The sequence below is a fragment of the Orycteropus afer genome, unplaced genomic scaffold (genome assembly GCF_000298275.1).
Source record: "Orycteropus afer afer isolate SDZICR_OR568_19922 unplaced genomic scaffold, OryAfe1.0 scaffold00142, whole genome shotgun sequence".
Classification (NCBI taxonomy): Eukaryota; Metazoa; Chordata; class Mammalia; order Tubulidentata; family Orycteropodidae; genus Orycteropus; species Orycteropus afer.
This window is the reverse complement of record NW_006921729.1, coordinates 1,573,348-1,594,546: the sequence shown is the minus strand read 5'-3', so window position 1 is coordinate 1,594,546 and position 21,199 is coordinate 1,573,348. Positions and strand designations below refer to the sequence as shown.

The 21,199-nt window shown below is 36.8% G+C and overlaps 1 protein-coding gene across 1 annotated transcript in view; it reads left to right on the top strand.

The window, feature by feature from the left end:
• LRRFIP2 (LRR binding FLII interacting protein 2) overlaps nucleotides 1-21,199 on the top strand; it is a 103,938-nt gene that overhangs the window by 23,607 nt on the left and 59,132 nt on the right. The window contains exons 6-14 of the mRNA XM_007945689.2: nucleotides 2,192-2,230; nucleotides 4,086-4,151; nucleotides 6,176-6,250; nucleotides 7,395-7,445; nucleotides 7,526-7,570; nucleotides 8,433-8,480; nucleotides 8,940-8,996; nucleotides 11,719-11,787; nucleotides 14,051-14,140. Of these exons, the coding sequence (XP_007943880.1) occupies nucleotides 2,192-2,230; nucleotides 4,086-4,151; nucleotides 6,176-6,250; nucleotides 7,395-7,445; nucleotides 7,526-7,570; nucleotides 8,433-8,480; nucleotides 8,940-8,996; nucleotides 11,719-11,787; nucleotides 14,051-14,140 (540 nt within the window). The remainder of the gene's footprint in view (nucleotides 1-2,191; nucleotides 2,231-4,085; nucleotides 4,152-6,175; nucleotides 6,251-7,394; nucleotides 7,446-7,525; nucleotides 7,571-8,432; nucleotides 8,481-8,939; nucleotides 8,997-11,718; nucleotides 11,788-14,050; nucleotides 14,141-21,199) is intronic.

The following is a 21,199-nucleotide window of genomic DNA, read 5'->3' as shown; positions in this document are numbered from 1 at the left end:
ATCAATGAACTTATTCCAGTGGCTTGAGAAATAAGTGTTTTGGTCATTTTTGTTTTCCTTACTCTTTTTAAATGAATAGGTTAGATATTTTAACTGAGACAAATAAATGAAATTTTTTATAGAGGAAGAACTTTATTTTCAGGCAAATAATACTTACCTCAGAAAGTTTCATTATGCATTTTAAGACAATTTTGGATAAACAAAATTTTGTTACACATCCAGTAGTAACACTCTGTATTGCTTGCCTTTTCTGGTAGTTTCAGGATAATGCAAGTATGCAAATGAAGATTTTTCTACTCTAGTATTTTTTGGTATTTAATATAGTATCATTTTCATGGAATTTATACAAGTGGTAAAACTATACCACTTAGTCTTATATTTATGAAATGTATTTTTCAAAGTTTCTGCAATATCTTTTTCAAATGACCCCTCTCCTTGAGCACAAAAGAAGGAACTTTGTTCTGTCTGACCTAGTATTATAATGTCTTATCACAACTAAACTTACGTAAAATTTAATTTTTTCTAGCATAGTTTAAACTTTTAAAAATCACGACCTCTGTAGCAAGAAATATATTTTAGATAGTGGTCTACTGGACATACACAGATCTGTGTGGATCTGTATGTATGTATGTAAAAATACATAAAATATACCATTGGAACAAAATTTACACAGTAATATTTACTGTTACTGTGGTGGCATAGTGCCTAAGGCATTTGACTGCTAAACAGAAGGTTGGCAGTTCAAACCTCCCGGCCACTCTGCAGAAGGAAGACTGGGCAATTTACTTCCATAAAGATTTACCGCCTTGAAAACCCAAAGTGGGTCACTATGAGTGGGAATCGATTCAATGGCAATAAATTTGGATTTGGTTTTAGTTTACTACACACTCTGATATTTTCTATTTAATTTTTTTAAAATACTGGTTAAAACCACTAAATTGATTTCACAAGCTATTAATAGGTTGCAACCTACAATTAAGAAAGCATTATTTTAGATTAGGTTTTTAAGTTGTTGTTGTTATGTGCCATTGAGTCATGCTTTGTAAAATCCTAAATGGGTGTAAGAATTGCAAAATAAAGGTAATTTTACCAAACAGTAAACATTTAAACCATCTGAAGAATGTGTTCATTGCTTTTATATATTTTATGCATTGATGCCCTGGCTGAGATTGCTTCAAACACCTAAATCAGAATGCTTAAGAAACAATGTTAAAATACGTAACACAAACTCACTGCTGTAGAGTTGATTTCAACTCATAGTGACTCCTCCTTGGGTTTCCAAAGCAGTATCACTATAGAAGTAGATTACACAATCTTCCTTCCAAGGAGTGGCTGGTAGGTTTGAGCCACCAGCTTTCTGGTTAGCAGCCAAATACCTTAGGCACTGTGCCACCAAAGCTCCCAGAAACAATGTTAGGATACCACGAATCTAAGGACAGTAGTTATTTTTAATTTGTTACTTGAATTTGAAATTAGTATTATATATAGTATCTCTCTCTTTTTTTTAAGGACTGCACTTGATGGGTTTTCTGGTGTTAACATAAATTTTGTGTATTTTTCTTTGATTTACATTTAATAGCACACTTTTATGTATACTTTGATCTGACCAAGTGTCTCATTTTGTTCAGCATTTTTAATAGGGAAGGTTCTTGAGGAAGGAAGTCTTTCAGGTGTTTAACCACAGGCAGATCCAAGGATTTTACCCCATTTTGATGCTGGTATCATTGTTTTTTGTAAGCTTCACCCAGCCAGTTATGTACTTTGCCTCATTGCCTATCCATGACACTTGCCATGTGTCAAGTGATAGAAAATGATGGTAACAGTCAAAATGTAAAAAATAAAGTATCTTTTGAATTTAGAATGCTTAATCCCTGCATTTAAAGACTTCCTTAGGGTGTTTTGTACTATAGTGTACTGAGATAGAACCATTACCGATTGTGAGTTCTATTATTAAAAACAGAAATAAACATGCAGTTTTAAATACATACGCAGTTTAGCAATAATTTATGCTAGGAAAGAGTAGGGGGAAGAATATTCTTTAATTCAAATGCAATAACTTTTACATCTGATAATATTTGGCTTTTAAAAATAGTACTGGGCTTTTAATAATTTTGCAATGTTACTTTTTTTCTCTCTTTTTATTTCTGAATTTGGAAATACAACCAACTTTCACCTTTTTTCTGAAATGCAGTATGATGTCAAGGATAGATCCTCAAGACTTTCATCATTAGTACGTAGTGCATGACTTTGTGTTAAATGTTGTTTTACTTTACAGACACACACCTGATGATGCTAATCATACATTATGACTAACGTTCATTGATTTGTTATGATGTTTGGGGAAAAAATATGTGGCTAACAAAGTAAAACCTATTGTTTTGCAAATGTAGGATATTTATCATTTGAATAGTAATTTTTCTTTTAAAATTTCAAGATAAGGTAAAAATTGTTTCCCCATTCAGGACTGAGAATGGTAGTAAGTAAGTCATTAAGTCATTGACATGATGAGTCATCAGTTGATACATACTCATTGCCCAATAAGACATGTTTCAAATAGTATTTGGTTACACACTGAACTGCAGTAGCACAGGACTAGCCGTATTTTGTGTATGTGTAAAGTTGGTAACAAAGACATTCAGCAGTCACAGTCACAGATAGAACTGGAGACAACAGTATGTCTGGGCATTTTGGTTTTATTCAGTTTTTTTTTTTTTTGTATGTCATTTTAATCAAGGAAGTTAAGCATTAGCATGTCTATAGGTTACCTGAGTTTCTAGACTGTATACTTTCTAGACTATATATAGGCTGTGTAAAGTTCATTACTAGAGGAATTAGAATGGGAAATTTATGATGATTTTCTTCTCCTCAGGTAAATATAGTGTATAAAGTTGTTATTTATTTTGTTCCATGTATTGAAAGTGAAGCTGCTGTAGATGGTTTAGACTAATCGTATAAAATATAAAAGTTCATGGTAATGTAAAATGAAGGATAAGCATACTGAAAAAATGAATTTATAATCTTTGATTTTAAGCTTTGCTGTATGTGAGATGGTTTGTCTAGAGCACATAGTCTGTTGCCTTTGGCAGCTGATAGGTAGGACACTGCACCCCTCATTTTAGGCAAGCAGTACATACCTAGATTGAATTGCCTATTTGCTAGTTGACCTTTTTAGTAGTATTGCCGTCCTTTACCACCCCCTCATACATACTTGGTAGCTCTGGTGGCGTAGTGCCTAAGGTATTTGACTGCTAACCAGAAAGCTGACGGTTCAAACCCACTAGCCACTCCTCGGAAGGAAGATTGGGTAATCTACTTCCGTAGTGATACCACCTTGGCAATCCGAAGAGGGGTTGCTGTGAGTTGGATTTAACTTGACGGCAGTGAGGTTTTTTTCGTTGTTGTTTCATGCATACTTGACCATCTGTACTTCTAGCAGAAGTGATATATTGAGATATTCTTTTCTTCAAATGTGTCTTATATAAGGTAATCTAGTAATCTGTTAATCTAGTAATGTTGTTCCTATGCTAGGCAATCTATAGTATCTTGGCTGTTTCCTCCTGAGCACCACTAACTTGGACAAAGAGTATTGCGTAGGGCAGTGTAATACCATAATCTTTGTTTTCTCAGTCCTGTTTTGGTCAGTCCAAAGGATTGCTTTTCAGCCTTTTTTTTTTTTTGGTAGGTAAAGAAGACAGTAGAAAGAGGTAGACTCCTTTGTCACCTGTATCTATAAAGAAAATAGAGGGACTCCAATCAGGTGTGGTGAAGATCCCCACAAGTATCCTGGCTCTGAGTCCTAATTAAGTTTTCTTAAAACTCTTAAAAGTTTTCTTGGCCAGACACTGAGGTGGATGGTGGGCACAGAGGAAGGTGAGGGAGAATGCAGATGTGTATTTAGAGAGGCCACGTATCTTGGCCAGTCAAGTGTAATGAATTATTTACTAACAGGGAATAGATTGCATGTAGACTACTCCTTTTCTCATATGGACCCTTTGTGTATAGACTATCAAGATTAGTTTTATAAAATTACTTTTAAAACTTTTGCTATTTAGTCATTAAAGTTAACTTAAAATATTTACTTCCAGAGTCATTCTTACAGTCATTCTTACGGAATGAAGAAGAGATCTTCTGGTTCTCATAAAGATCCACTGGTTAGTTCTGTTGTACCTTGTATGTCTGCACTATATCTTCTGCTAGTGTAAAATTCACAGATTATTTTTACGGAATTTAAGAATGATGACTGCTTTGATATGTTTCTAAGATATTGAATCTTGATACTATATTGGAACATGATTTCTCAGCACCCTATTAAAAGTGATTTTGTTTTTAATTAGAAGATTTAATACCAAATTAACATGCTAATCCCAGGAGCCAGAGATTGTTAGGTATCACAAGAAGTTCATTAACAAGCTATCTTAATTTATGAACCATCCTTTGAATTAGACCTCAAGAATAGGCTTAGTGACATTCTCATCCTTATTTTAGAAATTTGATTTAATTTAGTTTTGGTATTATGTTGTTAGATGCTGTCAAGTTGGCTCTAACTCATTGATAACTCACAAATAGGTTTCATTCAGAAAATTTGTCTGTAGGTCAAATTTTGGTAATGTGAAATGCCTTTTCTGGTAGAAATATAAAAGCATGATGGCAGAGTTCCCGTGCTAGCTTGCTGAAATCTCCTTAACCTGTAATATAATTAAACTACAGAACTAATGTTGTTGTGCATTCCAGCCACTTTGAAGAACATTTCTATGGGAGAAATACCTCTGGAATGCCTGTTTGGAGCCCTAGGAATACCGCTTTTCTGTTAGGTTGATGTAGTATTGGCAAAGGGAGTACAGTCTGAGTTCCCTGCTTAAACATCAGGGTTCCTGGAAGGGGCTCTAACCTTTGATGGGGTGGGGAGAGGGTTGGGAGGCTTTGGTTGCTAGAAAGAGGAGGGAGGGAGAATGTATTGGAGAAGACATTCATGAGACGCCCTAGATGGTGAGGTTCATAGAGACAGAGTAATAGCCTATGGGACAGAGTAGAGCTGCCCCATAGGGTTTCCAAGGCTGTAGATATTTACAGAAACAGACTGCTACATCTTTCTCCTATGCAGCAGCAGGTAAGTTCAAACCTCCAACCTTCCAGTTAGCAGCCAAGCATTGTAACCACTGTGCCACCAGGTCTGTGGATCAGAATCAACTTGACGACAGTGAGTTTGGTTTTGGAGGGTAAGCTATTTGGGAACTCTTAGTGAGAGATGAGTCAAGGTACCTCATTGAGGTGTGAATGGAGTGGTACAGGAAGACAGGGCCAGGAATGGTGAAAGTGGTGGTCTGAGTAGGTGTCTGAGTCACAGCGTCATCAGTGGAGGAGTTTTTAAGTCAGGAATTGTCTATATTTGCTTATCTTTTAGTGAAAAACATTACTGGATAAATTGGGAAGGGAATTTTATGACTTTCTCCCCTTCCAGTAAATACAGTATGTAAAGTTATTATTTGTTTTGTTCATTGTATTGAAAATGAAACTGCTATATATGGTTTAGACCAATCATATTTAGCTCTTGTTTTTTTAAATAAATAATTTAATTTGATCAGTTTATTTGGACAAGTTGTGAGGCTAGGTGAAATTTGGAACCAAATGACTGTTTAATCATTTCCATGGCTTTGCCAAATGGATTATAAATGTGGTAATTATTTACCATATTTTTCACACAATGCACCCACATAAATGATGCACACATGCAACACACATTACATGTGTAGGAAACTTAACACGTGAGGAAGTTCGGTGGTTTGCCAGAGACTGAGTAAAAGCACCTGTTAGTTGAGGAAAAGTATGGTATTTGCCCTGGTTTTTTCAAGGGCATTCCTAAATATGACACTTAAATAAATCACTTCTTTCCATTCATTTTGACTGAGGTGTATTGTTTTGTCTTTAAAGTAAAAAAAAAATCAGTAATTATTTGCTTTGAAAGGAATTCAACTTTAATACCAACTTTTTTTATAGACTGGTAGTAATTGTTATTTTGACTTTTACTTTTAAACATGATCCAAGGCTTTAAAGACATTGTTTTGGAGGAGAAGGGGTTTGAGAATATCAAAATTTGCCTTTATGTGTTCAGAGTATTACTGGTATATAGTATTAGCATTTAATCTAAGAAAAATATGTTTAATTTTACTTTTTGCAGAGTGGCCTCTACTTTGACCAGAGGAACTATAGCAGTCTTAGACATAGCAAACCCACTTCTGCCTGCTACACTCGGGTTTGTCTCAAGTGTTTTGGCTTTATGTGTTTTATCAAAATTTAACACATTGCTAACTCCCTTCTCCCTTTGACTACTTAGAACTAATCTGTGAATGGCTGTTGCATTCATTTTGTGTTTGTGAGTATATCTTTAAAAAAGGAGAACTATTGAATCACTACATTTGTGAGTATCATTTTTTAATGAGAAATTTCAAACATACTAAAAAGTTCAAAGAATTATACAGTGAACACCATGTACCTACTACTTAGATTTTCAATGAACAATTTACTATATTTCCTGTATCATATAATTATATATTTATCTGTCTATCAGTCCATCATATTTCATGAATGTCACAGTGGACCCTTGTAATAAAAGTTTACATGTGAAAACCTAAACTATAAAGGGATAAATGAGAAGAAGATAGTTATTTGTTTAATGTTAGAATCTTTTGCTTTTTCAAGGCATTTGCCAAACCATACAATTAAAATGTACATTGGATATATAGCACATTATTCATTTAAAGTAATTCATTTTATAAAACCTATATATACACTTAGATGCTCTGTTTTTCATGTCTCATTGGGTTTGTGAGAAAAAAATGAAAATTGTGTCCTCAGATGACATCGAAATTCTTTTTTAAAAAGTGCTGTGTCCTTAGTGCATGAAATTCATTGTGACTGAATAATTTATCTGATTAAGACACTTTGTCCATGACTTGTTTTGAAATCTATTTGGAAAGAGTGTTTGAAATGATAACTCAGAGCTCATTTACCTGGTTCCCCAATAACCAAACTAAGTCCATTAAGTTAGTATCATAGGAGCTACTGGTAATTGAGGGGTATGGCCACCCTTTGCCATATTCTTTACCCTGGGCCTTCTCAATATCTTCTTAGGTTGATGTCCTAGTTCTTAACAGTGATGTTCAGAGACTAATAGGGCATAAGCACATTTATAGAAAATGTTTTTTCTTTCTTATCTCTAAAATTGGTGTTCAAAAAATTTCCTTAATGGCAAGTGTTTCTTATTTTGTGTTTCGTATCTACCTTGAGCACTCAGAAATTGTTCATGAATTATAAAATCATAAACTTAAGACATATGAGCTCATAATCATGAGACTAATTTGCCTTTTTTTTTTTGCTTGTTTTGTTTTGTTTCTTAGCAGTCCTCTTCTCTGTACAGTGACCCTCTGGCAACATATAAGAGTCACAGGGTTAGTACTTTCTGAGGGTGTGTTGCCTTCATAGCTGCCAGTTACTTTTCTTTGCATTTAATAGTGTACTTTCTTCATAGGCCTCCCCTATTTCAAATTCTGGTCTACTGAGAAGTGCCAGTCTGGTTTGTATTTTCATCTTTCAGCGTGTGCAGTACCGGAGATGCTGATGTGTAGTGGTGCTGACTCTGTGGCTTGACAGCTTTCCTCCAAAATAGTCAAGGACACATTGCTCTATTGCCATGTGTACTGCAGAATGTGCTGCCTGTGCTTAAAAATCAAAACTTTAGCGTGGTAAGAATAAACATATTCCCTTCACAGAGGTAGATGCTACTAGCCATTGGTAGGCCCTGTGAAGGATATATATAGTCTTGCATGGCTCCTGCCACACATCTACTTTCGTGAGATGGCTTCCTATGCAAAGGATGCCTGCCATCTTTTCTTTTGGGACAGCTTGTGGCTGTGACCTTGGCCACATTGCTATTGGGGTACAATAAAGCAAAAAGCTGACTAGGAAAGCAAAAACAGTAGCTCTGTGTATTGTGCAAGCTGTGAGTTGGTTGCTTTCAAGCTGTTGTTTGTTGTGGCTTGTTTTAGTGATCTAGGAACCGAAGCTTTGTAACTTAATTTTATTGTGTCAGTAAGCAGATGTCTTTGTGTACCTCAATTTTCTTTTCTGCTCTATTCCTTCTTTTGAGAGAATAAATTCATAAATGTTAGTTCTCCTAGTGTGATAACATGATGAAAGGAAACACAGTAACCAGTGGGTTTTTTTTTCGATGAAGTGTGAGTTGAAGTTACGTGATAATGAGAATGATGTAGGAATTTATGCATATAAATGAGCATTATATTGTTCAGTCTTCATCTTTAGAGGCTATACACATCTTCTGCCAAATTTTTTTGGAACTCAGTACTACAAAGAAGTTGTGACATTTTCAAAATAACTTTGATTTTGAATACATAAATGCTATTTTCTTTGTTCTTTAGGCATCATTGTATGATGGTGGATTATATAACCCTTACGGTTCTCGAACTGTAAGTCTAACGAGAGGGAGGTGGTGAAAAGGGTAATTTGTAGGTGGGTACATATACTTTCAAAGACAAAATCATTTAATCCGACCTGTGATTATTGTGTAAATGTGATCCATTCATTCACTTAGCCATTTATGACATTTGCCCAAGATGTGAGAAAGTGTCTGCTGGAGATGATGGCTTGAAGTATGAAGGGACTTACAAGTAGAAAAACCTCTTTTCTTGCTCAGGAAGAGGATGAGAGCCCTGTTTCTCAGAACATCCCCTTTCTCTCCTCTCCCTCTTACTATGGGTCTACCAAGAGCTTGAGGAGGGTGGGAATAAGGTGGAGGTCCAGACCAGGGAGTAAGTTTACCTTCACCCTGGGAACCAAGCACAGAGTTAGATGTAGAGTCACTAATGTATTTTCATCAGGAAACAGCTGATTGTTGTTTAAAACCTCTCTTTTTGAAAACTTTATAGCCATCTGAATACAGTTATTACTCATCAAGAACAAGTTCAGCCCGAAGCAGTCCTGTGGTGAGCTGTCTAGCCTCTTTGCATGCTATAAAAACTCTTTAATGTTTCATTAATCTGTACTCAAATTTTAGAATATTATAGATGTGGTGTGTTGCACACTTTTGTGCATGGATTATGTTTTTCCCTCAGTATACAAACTCAAGCACTAATTTCTCCTAATGGGTGATTTCTGTATGAATGTGACTTAGCATGCAATTTCTTAAATGTGTCTGTAGCCAGTGTCATTAGAATGTCTTTAATTTTTCTATTTAATTGTCATTTATGTGGAGCATCTTGTCTCTTCAGTGTTGATAATTTAGTTTATTAGTTGGCTAGCTCATGTTTCTCCTTTCCATTTTTGCTTCCTGCATTGTGATGTTTCACATGTTTGCCAACACTTGTATCTGGAAGAAGAAGAAATCAAAGAAATCAACCTCTAAAATTTATTATTTAAAAGTCACAACAGATAGCTCTAATCATCTGATCTCTCTAGAACATTAAACATAGTTTTAATTTATAAAAAATAATATTCATTTAAGGAAAGTCCAAAGTAAAAGTTCCCTGACCTCCCTCTGTTTACATTCCTCAAATGCTACCTTTGTTCTTGTATAGCCTCCCAGAGAATTTATCTACTTTTGAGTGTCCTTTATTTTGAACATAAATGGGTTCATATATGTATTTACTCCTTGATACTTAAAAGGAATTTTTTTAAATAAGCTGTTTCTTACTTTTTAAACTTAATATCTCTTGGCAGTTATTTCACACCAGCACATTTTCAAAAATGACAGTGTATTCCATTCATATCCAGGGTATACAGTTTTTAAATTACTCCCTTATTAATGAGCATTTGAGTCATCAGATTTTTTCTATTGCAAAACTTGTGCAATTAACATTCATATCCATATATATTTTTTATGTACTTACATGACTAGGTCTGCAAAGTAAATGACTAATTATGAAATGATGGGGTCAAAGAGCATATGGATTTAAATTATGATATATATTGTCAGATTGCCCACACACAAAATAAAGCTGTACTAATTATATTCCCAATAACACATGATGGGGAGCTCTGGTGGCGTAATACCTAAGGCACTTGACTGCTAACCAGAAGGTTGGTGGTTCAAACCCACCAGCCAACTCCTTGGAAAGAAGGTTGGGAAATCTACTTCCGTAGTGATACTGCCTCGGAAACCCAAGGAGGGGTCACTATGAGTCAGGTCCGACTCAATGGTACATAACAAAAACAACAATACATGATGACTTTAGGAACTACCTTGTTATCCTTGACAAGGCAACATGTGGAGAAATCATTAAAGCAGTTTCTTAATAGCCAACAAAGGTTACTTTGTAGAGCTTGGTAGTTGAGTGATACAGGCTTTCTTTTTTATATATGTGTTTGGCTCAGTTCTACTATCATTTCCAGCTGTCACTTCCAAATAGCATTTTCAAGATTGCTACTCCTAAACCAAACTAACTCACTGCCCTTGAGTCAGTTCTGAGTCATAGCGACTCCCTTTGGGTTTCTGAGGCGGTAAATCTTTATGGAAGTAGATTACCAGTCTTCCTTCTGTGGAGTGGCTGGTGGGTTTGAGCCACCAGCCTTCTGGTTAGCAGTCACATGCCTTAGGCTCTACACTACAAGAGCTCCTTTTGTCACTCCTGTATTTAAACAAAACAAAACAGGGATATTTAAGAAGTTGAAGACTTTTTCACATAATGAAAGAGTTTATTTTTAACATGCTCTTTAATAAAATCCACTTGGTGATTCTTGGGCTCAGCGACATTTTTAACCTACCAAGTATAGTAGCCCCTTACAAACAAAATTATGATAAAATATTTTCAACCAGATGTAGAACCTTGTCTCCCCATATTTTATTTGGAAGTAAGGTTCAGAGTTCTTATCTTAGTTATGTCAGAATTGTTTCTTAGTGATGGTAAAATAGTCTCTTAGTGATGTCAGAATTGAGATAAACTGCATGTGCCAAAGGTGAGTCTTCTACTGCTGCTGGTGGAGCAGAAAGAAGAGTGCCTTGTGTAGGGTGATGTTAGAAATATCCCCACTAGTTGCATAGCAAAGAATAAAGGAAAATAAGAACCATCATTTCACTGTCCTTGTTGGTAGGGAAGTCTGCCTTTGACTTATTATTTAACTAAAATATTCTTTTATTTTTCTCTCACAAACTAAAGCATTAGGTATATTTCTTATTTGACCCCTTATGGGATCCCAAAGAACCTGGAGGTTCAAAAAGCATGAAATCCCTAGTTGGTTTTTTGGTAGTTTACTAATATCCCACCTTTTAATTTAATTGAAATAAAAGATAAAGTTCTATTTCATTCTTTGTTCCCTTTGCAAATGTCTTTTGCTGTTTATTAATGAAAGTTCCTTATATCCTGAAACAGCTTTTCTGTTTAGTGGTAGACTATAGATTATACTAGGAGCTCTGGTAGCATAGTGCCTAAGGCACTTGACTGCTAACCAGAAGGCTGGCGGTTCAAACCCACCAGCCACTCCTCAGAAGGAAGGTTGGGCAATCTGCTTTCATAGTGATACTGCCTTGGCAACCCAAGGAGGGGTCGCTATGAGTTGGGGTCCACTCGATGGCATATAACAACAACAACAACATAGATTATGCTAATTAAAATGTTTATATAGAGTGTATACTTACCCAAAGTGCTTATAGTCAGGTAAGATTTGTGGTGAAATTATATTGTTTTCATTATATGCTTTTAATATCTGTAGTTTACCATCAATGACACTGAGAGCATTGCATCTTCTGGCCATGCCAGTTGTGGGCGAAGAGAGAGTGTGGTGAGCGTGGTTGCATGCAAATATGGTGGTTTGAAAAATTGCCATTGTCTGTCCATACTTATAAGACCAGTGAACTTTATGGGTTGTTGACACTGATGGCCAGATTTAAAAACTGGTCTTTAACTTTTCCATTAGAGTAATAGTTGTAAAGGCAACAGATGCCTAGGCTACGATATACATTATATACTTTCTTTTGGTGGAAATTTTACAAAAGTAATGAATGAAATTTTTGTTATATTTTAAGAAATTTACTTGAAAATTCCATTGATGAGGATAATGTTAGTTTAGAGCTAGAATAAAGATCCCTGGAATCAAGAGGCTATAATACTTTTAGGAAAAATAGAAGACCTTTTAATACAAGTTATGTTATGTGAAAAATTGCAAACTGGAAATTTTCATAGCAAAACGTAACACAAAATATTCGTGAGATTTGTTGCCAAATATTCAGTGATCTAATTAAAGCAGTTGTAATCCTTTGTTTCTAACATATATGAGGTTGCTGTAAGTTGGATTCAACTCCATGACAACTGCATGGAGTTCCTATGTGTGGTGCACATGGCAAACACGAAAGGTTGGAAGTTTAGTTCCAACCACAGATGCCTCAGAAGAAAGGTCTGGTGATCTACTCGCAAAATAGCAGCCACTGAAAGGCCTATGTAGAACAGTTTTATTTTGAGACACATTGGGTAGCCATGACTTGGAATCAACTTGATAGCAACTGGTTTTTGGTTTGGTCTCTTTGTGAACCAGTTAATGCATGCTCATAGCTAAGGAAGGAAGAATGAGAAAGAACACATGAAAGCACCTTGGAAAGTGAGGGAGTGGAAAGGTTAGGGACTTTAAAATAATGATGCCTGGGCTTGAACCCACTTCTAACACATGTTAGTTGTATGAATAGCAATTTTTAAAATTTGTACAGTGAGGATGACTAATGGCTGTTTTTGTAGGTAGGCTTAGTCTATGAATTAATTGAATTACTGTATGGAAAATATCTATCAAAATTGTAAGACAGTAAGTGGCCAATAAATATTATGTATAGATAAAGTTAAGGAGCCCTGGAGGCGCAGTGGTTAAAGTGGTTGGCTATTAAGACCCTGAGAGATAGGGTCTCTGAATCAGAGTTGACAGCAGTGGGATAGAAATCTAAGTTGTATTATGTTATTATGAATAAAACCACCATTGCTAGATTGTATTAGCCCTTAGAAAAACTTCATGCTGTAAGCTTGCTTTGTTTCTTTCGATGGACTTCTGAATTCTGTTCACGGAAGGAAAAGTTTTTAAGCAAGAGAAACAGACAGCTGTGATAAAGAATAGTTGATGAGTGAGATAAAAACAGTCATTTATTAAATCAATAAATATTTATATAATACTTATTATATATATAAGCACTGTGTTAAGTGCTGGGAAGGATATAATAAACCAAGCAGATAAGATTTCTGACTTCATGGAGCTTATATCCTAGTGAAAGAGAAAATAAACTAGTAAAGAAGGGAGCAAAAAAGAAACATATCCCAGGGACTGTGAAGAGAAAAAGCAGGCTGATATTAGAGAATATTGAAGGGTGGGTATGTGTGAGGGATGCCCATAAGATGAGGTGGTCAGAGAAGGCTTCTCCAAGGAACTGACCTTTGAGCTGAGACCTGAAATGTGAGATGAAGGAGCCAGTTAGTTACTTGAAGAGCTGGGAATAGATCTTTCTAGGCACGTGCCAGGGCTTGCAATGGGAAAGGACTGCTTGTGTTTGGGGAACCAAAAAGAGGCCAGCATGTTTCTTTTCCTTCATTATCTTACCCTTCAGTTTCTGGTCTTGGGAAAAAGAGAGAATTGTGGAAATTGGGCAAAAAGTGTAGTATCATGTCAACATATATGTACTTAACTGAGTTGACCATTATAATGAATTATATAAATATTTGAAGTATAAAAGAGGTTTTAGGGAGATTCTATTCTAGAAACTGCTGCTGAGGGGGGTCAAATGCCTTAAATACTGGAGAGTTTGCTGGCCTTCAGGCAGTAAATGATCTCTCTAGTGAGGACCTCAAGTTAAGATGAGTAAAAGAGCTTATTTTAGGGAGTTGTGATATTATTTAGGAACTCCTTTTGTTTCTTTCATTTAGTAGGTCCTTTGCAGCAGTTTGCTCATTTTATCTCATGATAGTTTACCATAGACTAAAATAAAAATTTTTTGTCCTGTATGCCACTGTTCTTATCTTTTTCTTCTCTTTTTTCTTACTTTTAAAATATCTCATTTTTTTCTGACTCAAAGGTTTCTGCCGCCGATTATTTTAGTCGCTCCAACCGTAGGGGGAGTGTTGTCTCTGAGGTGGATGACGTCAGTATCCCAGATTTGACCAGTGTGAGTGTATTGCATGGAGTGGTTATGTTGTCTCACAGTTTGTGACTAATGGCTAATACTAATGGCTATTTAAAATTATGAACTTAATTTACTGCCTAGGAAGTACTTATTAGATTATTATTAACATAAAATATATGTTGTTTTCTTTTAGAATCCATATCTTGATGTGTTCTGATAAAAAGAATTTTATCTGTGGGAGTTTGCCCAGTGGAACCCGTACCAACTTCAATAATTATCAATATTTTGCCAATCTTGTTTCACCTATTTCTTATCCTGCCACTCCTTTTTTTTCTCCTTAATTATTTATAAGCAAATCCTAGACATCTCATTTCAATCATAATAGTTCAGTATGCATCTCTGATACGTTTTTTTTAACCATTATGAAATGAAAAATGATGCCTAATACCATCTAATATCCAGCCTGTCCTGTATTTAGATGTTCCTGATCAGTTTTTCTTCCCTTCTGGTTTTGATAAAACTGTATAGTTCTAGGTAGACTTTGAAGGTTGATTTTAAACATTTGTATTATGGGATTATTTGAAGAAATGCCTCTCTATTGCTTTCACATTCATCAGATCCTGAATCAAGGAAAGACTATTTAGTAGAAATGCTTTGGGACATTTGTCATCATGAAGAAACCCCAATTAGCAGTTCAGGTTTTACCTGATCTTGAAATCACAGCATGATTTCTTCTTGGTGACATCTCCCTCTGTTGCTGGCATTAATGCTGCTTTGCACATGGATCAACAGTGTCCTGATTATCAAGCACTTTGGAAGGAGTGAGAGGCATTATTTCTTTTTTTCTTTTTTTAATTTTTATTGTGATTTGGGTGAAAGTTTACAGAGCGAATTCATCTTCTGTACAGCAGTTCACATACACTTTGTCTCATGACATTGGCTGCAATTTCCTACAGTGCAACAGCTCTCTTCCCACTTCCTCCCCATAGTTACCTCTTCCTTGGGTCCTTCTCTCGCATGCACTCCTGCCCCCCAGGATGTCTCCCTGTGCATAACCAGCCTTTCTATTCTCCCATGATTGATCTCTCCAAGTGTATCTACCTAGTGTAAATGTTCACCTCATATGCCTGTCTTTTGTTTGCCTGGAAGCCACAGGAGTGGGTTCAATTCCAGACCTGAAGGACAGCTAGGGGCCAGAGTCTCAGGGGTTCCACCAGGCTCTATCACACCAGCAAACCTGGTCCCCTTTTTTTTTTTTTTTCTCCAAATGATTTTGAGTTTTGTTCCACATTGTTCTCCCACTCTATCCAGGATCTCCTACATAGATCTCTTTCCATCTAGTTCTTCTGGTCTCATATTCATATAGGCTGAGGAACATATGGTGTACCAGTTCCTTGGACTAATTGTTTCCATGCGTCTTTGGTTTTCTTCATTTTTCTTTGCTCTGGACAAGAAGAGAGCCTTCGTTGCATCTAGATGGCTGCTTGCAAGCTTTTAAGATTCCAGTAGCTACTTGCCAAAGTAGGATGTGAAACAATGTTTTTGTGAAATACGTTATGCCAGTTGAACTTGATGTCCCCTGTGACCATGGTCCCAAGCCCACAGGTCCACCTCCTCACTCCCTCTAGGTAGCTGGCTGTGGCCAAGAAGTGACTTCATCCTTGTCCCTTGTCAGCTCTACTATATATCTGGAAATTCTTACAGAACATACAGATACACTTGTAGAAACATTGTCTGCCAACCCTATACATGGTCATGGGCACACTCCCCCCGCTGCATAGACATACTTAATAGTTCAGCCTGTCAACCCATCTATCTGCCCGTATACCAGTGTTTGCTATCACTGACAACGCAGCACTGCATGTGCAAAAAGGTTCATCTTTGTTGTCTGTATCTCCTGTGCACCTCTTTATGTCTCTCTTCTTCTTCAATGGCACCCTGTTGATCACTCATGTTTGGTACATTGAGACATATTTTGTTAATAGAAAAGTTAGACATTCAGTTTTAAATGAAGAGATAACAATTATTTATAATTAGTATTTCACCTATTATATTTAAATAGCTATTTCTAAACTAACTTAATCCTACCAAATAATTAGTGTGGTTCTTATGTGTCCAGAACACTTACCATGAAGATTTAGAAAACTGGCTCCCAATTCGTTATAGTAGTTTGTTTAGAAGCCTTTTTTTTTTTTTTTTCCTTAGACAATTTATTTTTTTTCTGTATACTTTTTCTCTTAAAAACTTTGAATTCTGTCTGCCTCTAATTTCTGATGTCTGAGTGGTTATACCCTTCTTTCACCTATTCCTTGGCATTTTATTTTAGTAAATTACATAAAGTAAAAAGGTTGACAGTTTTTAAAAAATCTCTCCTGGCTTCTCCTTATTAAATATAATCTTTTACTATAAACAAAAATTTCTAGAGCAGGGGTTAGCAAATATGTCCAGCCTCACGGTTTTCTTTTATTTGTTATGGCCTGTGAGCCAACCGTTTTTATATTATTAGTTTTAGGAGTACCTATTATAATATTCTTAAGGAGCTCTGGTGGTGTAGTGGTTATGGCATTTGGCTTCTAACCAAAGGTTGCTGTTTAAACCGCCAAGACACTCCATGGAAGAAAATTGAGGCAGTCTGCTTCCATAAAGGTTTATGGCCTTGGAAACCCAGTGGGGGTCACTATATGAGATGGAATTGACTCAAGGGCAGTGAATTTGGATTTTTTGGTATATAATATCCCTAACTTTTACCTCTTGGTAAAGCCTAAAATATTTGCCAATCTATTCTCTTGGGTAAGTAACTTTTGCTAATATTTCTTTTAAAGGATGTGCGATAATTAAGCCTATTGTTGTTGTTGTTAGGTGCTGTTGAGTCGGACTCGATTCATAGCGACCCCTCCTTGTGTTTCCGAGGCGGTATCACTACAGAAGTAGATTGCCCAACCTTCCTTCCAAGGAGTGGCTGGTGAGTTTGAACCGCCAGCCTTCTGGATAGCAGTCAGGTGCCTTAGGCACTATGCTACCAGAGCTCCTTAGCCTATTGTTGTTGTTGTTGTTATGTGCCATCAAGTCAGACCTGACTCATAGCGACCCCTCCTTGGGTTTCCGAGGCAGTATCACTACGAAAGTAGATTGCCCAACCTTCCTTCCGAGGAGTGGCTCTGGTGGGTTTGAACCGTGAGCCTTCTGGTTAGCAGTCAAGTGCCTTAGGCACTATGCTACCAGAGCTCCTAACCTGACTTTAGTAGCTCTCCTTTCTTTTCCATGTCTTTTATTTATGTATTTTAAAAGATAATCTGAAGTCTATATTTTCCTGTGAATATCCTAATTTTAAAATACTGACAATTCTAAATATCAAAAGATACTTTCTGACTACTCCTTTGGGAACCCAAATGTTTGCAGACTGCCAGTTTGTAACTTCTGAGCTAGGAGGTACTGAAAAAGGATGTCAAGCCTTGATTTGACAAGACTAATTACACAGGATTTATGTTTGCTATATAGAAAAATGTTTACCTATCTTTAATTGAGTATGCAAAGGTATTTAACCATGTTAATCATCAAAATTATGAATAATATTATGAAGAATGGAAATTCTGGAACACCTAATTGTGCTTGTGAGGACTACGATAGTTAAGTTGGTGTGTCAACTTGGCTAGGCCATGATTCTCAATGGTTTAGCAGTTACGATGTAGCCATCCCCCATGATGAAGTATATATTGTAATCAACTCTATGATGAGATCAGCTGTGCACAGCCAGTCAGTTGAAAGGGAGTTTCCTTAGGGATGTGGCCTGATTCCAGTATATATGGATGACCTGGCAAAGTTGTCTGGCTCATCCTCATTTCTGGTTCCTGGACTTGAACCAGTGGCCTGCTATATTGCCTGCCAATCTTGGAATTGTTGCCTTCACAGCCTGTGAATCAACAATCTGCATTTTACCTGCCAGTTTTGGATTTGTCAGCCTTCAAAGCCAGAAACCTGTTATCTTGGCTGCCAGTCTAGGGTTTGTCAGCCCCTGCAGCTTCATGAGTCAGAAGAAGCCATGTTTGATCCATGGACTTGGAACTTGCCAGCCTCTACAACTGTGTGAGCCATTTCTTTGTTCTAAATTTCTCTTTCTTTTTTTATCTCTATAAAATCCACTGCTTTTGCTTCTCTAAAGAACTCAGCCTAAGACAAAGACCATGTATGTAGACAATGTGCATAGACCAAGAGGCAGTTGTTCAAATAGAATAAGGGGGATACTGCGTGGCTTAAAGTCAGGAAAGGTATGTGTCAGGATTGTATTATTTAACCATACTTACTCATTCTGTATGCTGAGCAAATAATCTGAGTAGCTGGACTACATGAAGAAGAACGACGGCAACTAACAAGAACAAGAACATGTTTGCTCTAGCCCCTTGTCTTATTTTCATCTGCATTACCTTCCTTTCTGTTCTGTACTCAGGCCAGAATAAGGAAAAAGAATGTAAACGTACTAAGTTCAGTTTTGCTGATTGTTAATAATTATTTAAACCCATGTCTAAATGGAATCTTCAGCCAGTTTTGTTTTTGTTAGATGTCAAGTCTTTTCCAACTCAGATTAGCCAAATGTACAATAGAACAAACAGTGCCCTCACAATCATTGTGTTTGAGCCTATTGTTGCTGCCACTGTGGCAGTCCATCTTGTTGAGGATCTTCCTTTTTTTTTTTTTGCTGAGTTTACCTAGCATGATGTCCTTCTCCAGGCACTGATCCCTCCTGATAACATGTCCAAAGTACATGAGACAAAAATCTCACCATCCTCACTTCTAAGGAGCATTCTGGCTGTACTTCCTAGACAGATTTGTTAATTCTTCTTACAGTTCATGGTATATTTAGTATTCTTCACCAGTACCATAACTCAAAGGTCTCTGTTCTCCTTTGGTGTTCCTTATTAGTTGTCCAGCTTTCACATACATATGAGGTGATTGAAAACACCATGGTTTGAGTCAGGTGTACCTTAGTCTTCAGAGTGACATCTTTGATTCTTAATACTTTCAAGAGGTCTTTCTCAGCAGATTTGCCCAAGCAGTAAATTGTTTGATTTCTTGACTGCTGCTTCCATGGGTGTTGATTGCCGATCCAAGTGAAATTAAATCCTTGCAACTTCACTGTTTTCTCCATTTATCATGATGTTGCTTATTGGTCCAGTTGTGAAGATTTTTGTCTTATGTAGACAAGTGATCCATACAGAAGGCTATAGTCTTTAATCTTTATCAGTAAGTGCTTCAAATCTTCTTCATTTTTAGAAAGCAAAGTTGTGTTATCTGCATATCACAGGTTGTTAATGAGTATTCCTCCAATCCTGATGCCACATTCTTCTTGTAGTCCAGCTTCTAGAATTATTTGCTGAGCTTATAGAATGAATAAGTATGGTTATAGGATAAACACTTTTCCTGATTTTAAACTATGTAATATCCTCTTATTCTATTTGAACGATTGCCTCTTGATAGTCTATTTACAGCTTCTGTGAGCACAGTTAAGTGTTCTGGAATTCTCATACTTTGCAATGTTATCCATAATTTGTTATGATCCACAAGTTAGATGCCTTTGAATAGTCAGTAAAACACAGGTAGTAAAATCTTTCTAGTATTCTTTGCTTTCAACCAAGATCAGTATGGTATCAGTGATATCCTTTGTTCCATGTCTTCTGAGTGTGGCTTGAATTTCTGGCATTTCCCAGTTGATGTACTGTTGCAACTGTTTTTAAATCATCTTCATAATTTTACTTGCATGTCATATTAATGATATTGTTCAATAACTCCACATTCTGTTAGACCATCTTTCTTTGTAACAAGCATGTATACGGTTCTCTTCCAGTCAGTTGGGCAGGTAGCTATCTTCCAAATTTCTTGGCATAGATGAGTGAGCTCTTCCAGCATTGCTCTGATTGTTGAAATGAGTTAATTGGTATTTTTCAATTTCACTGTAGATTATTAAACTTAATTATTCTTCCCTTTTTTTGTTGGGTATAAGATCTTCTGTTTCCCAGTTCTTTGAGGTGGAATTTTTTTTTTTTTTTTAACTGTGATTTGAGTGAAAGTTTACAGAACAAATGCAATTTCCATACGGCAGTTCTCATACACTTTATCTCATGACATTGACTACAATTCACCGCAATGCAACAGCTCCCCTCCCACTTCCTCCCCACAGTCACCTCTTCCCTGTGTCCTTTCCTCCATGCATTCCTGCCCCCCAAGCTGTCTCCCTGTGCATACACAGCCCTTCTATTCTCCCATGATTGATTTCTCCAAGGAGTGTATCTACCTCATATTTTCACCTCATATGCCTACCTTTTGTTTGGCTGGAAGCCATAGGAGAAACCCAATTCCAGACCCAGAGGGTACCCAGAGTAGTCTCAGTGGGTTTATCAGGCTCCATCAAACCAGCAAACCTGGTCCATTTTGGCTTTGAGTTTTGTTCCACATTGTTCCCCAACTCTATCCAAGATCTCCTACATAGGTCCCCTTCCAAGTAGTTGGCAGTGGCAGCTGGGTACCATCTAGTTCTTCTCATCTCATAGTCTTACAGGCTGAGGATTGCATGGTGTACCAGTCACTTGGACTAATTGTTTTCATGAATCTTTCGTTTTCTTCATTCTTTGCTCTGGACGAGGAGAGACCCACCATTGCTTCTAGATGGCCAATTGCAAGCTTTTAAGATCCCAGTCACTACTCATCAAAGTAGGATGTGGAACAGTGTTTTATGTAGTATGTTGTGCCAGTTGAGCTTGATGTGCACTGCAACTATGGTCCTGAGCCCACAGGTCCAACTGCTTGCTCCCTCTGGGTGGCTGGCTGTAGCCTAGAAGTGACTACAACCTTGTTCCTTGTCAGCTCTACTATACACCTGGGAATTCTGATCATTCACATAATCTTATAGGACCATTGTCTGTAAGCCTATATATGTTCTTGGATACACTCCCCATTTCGTAGACATACCTAATCGTTCAGCCTGTCCACGCATCTATCCACCCATATACCCCTGCTTGCCTTCACTGACAACGCAGTACTGTATGTGCAAAAGGGTTCATCTTTGTTGTCTGTACCTCCCATGTACCTCTCTATGTCTTTCTCATCCTC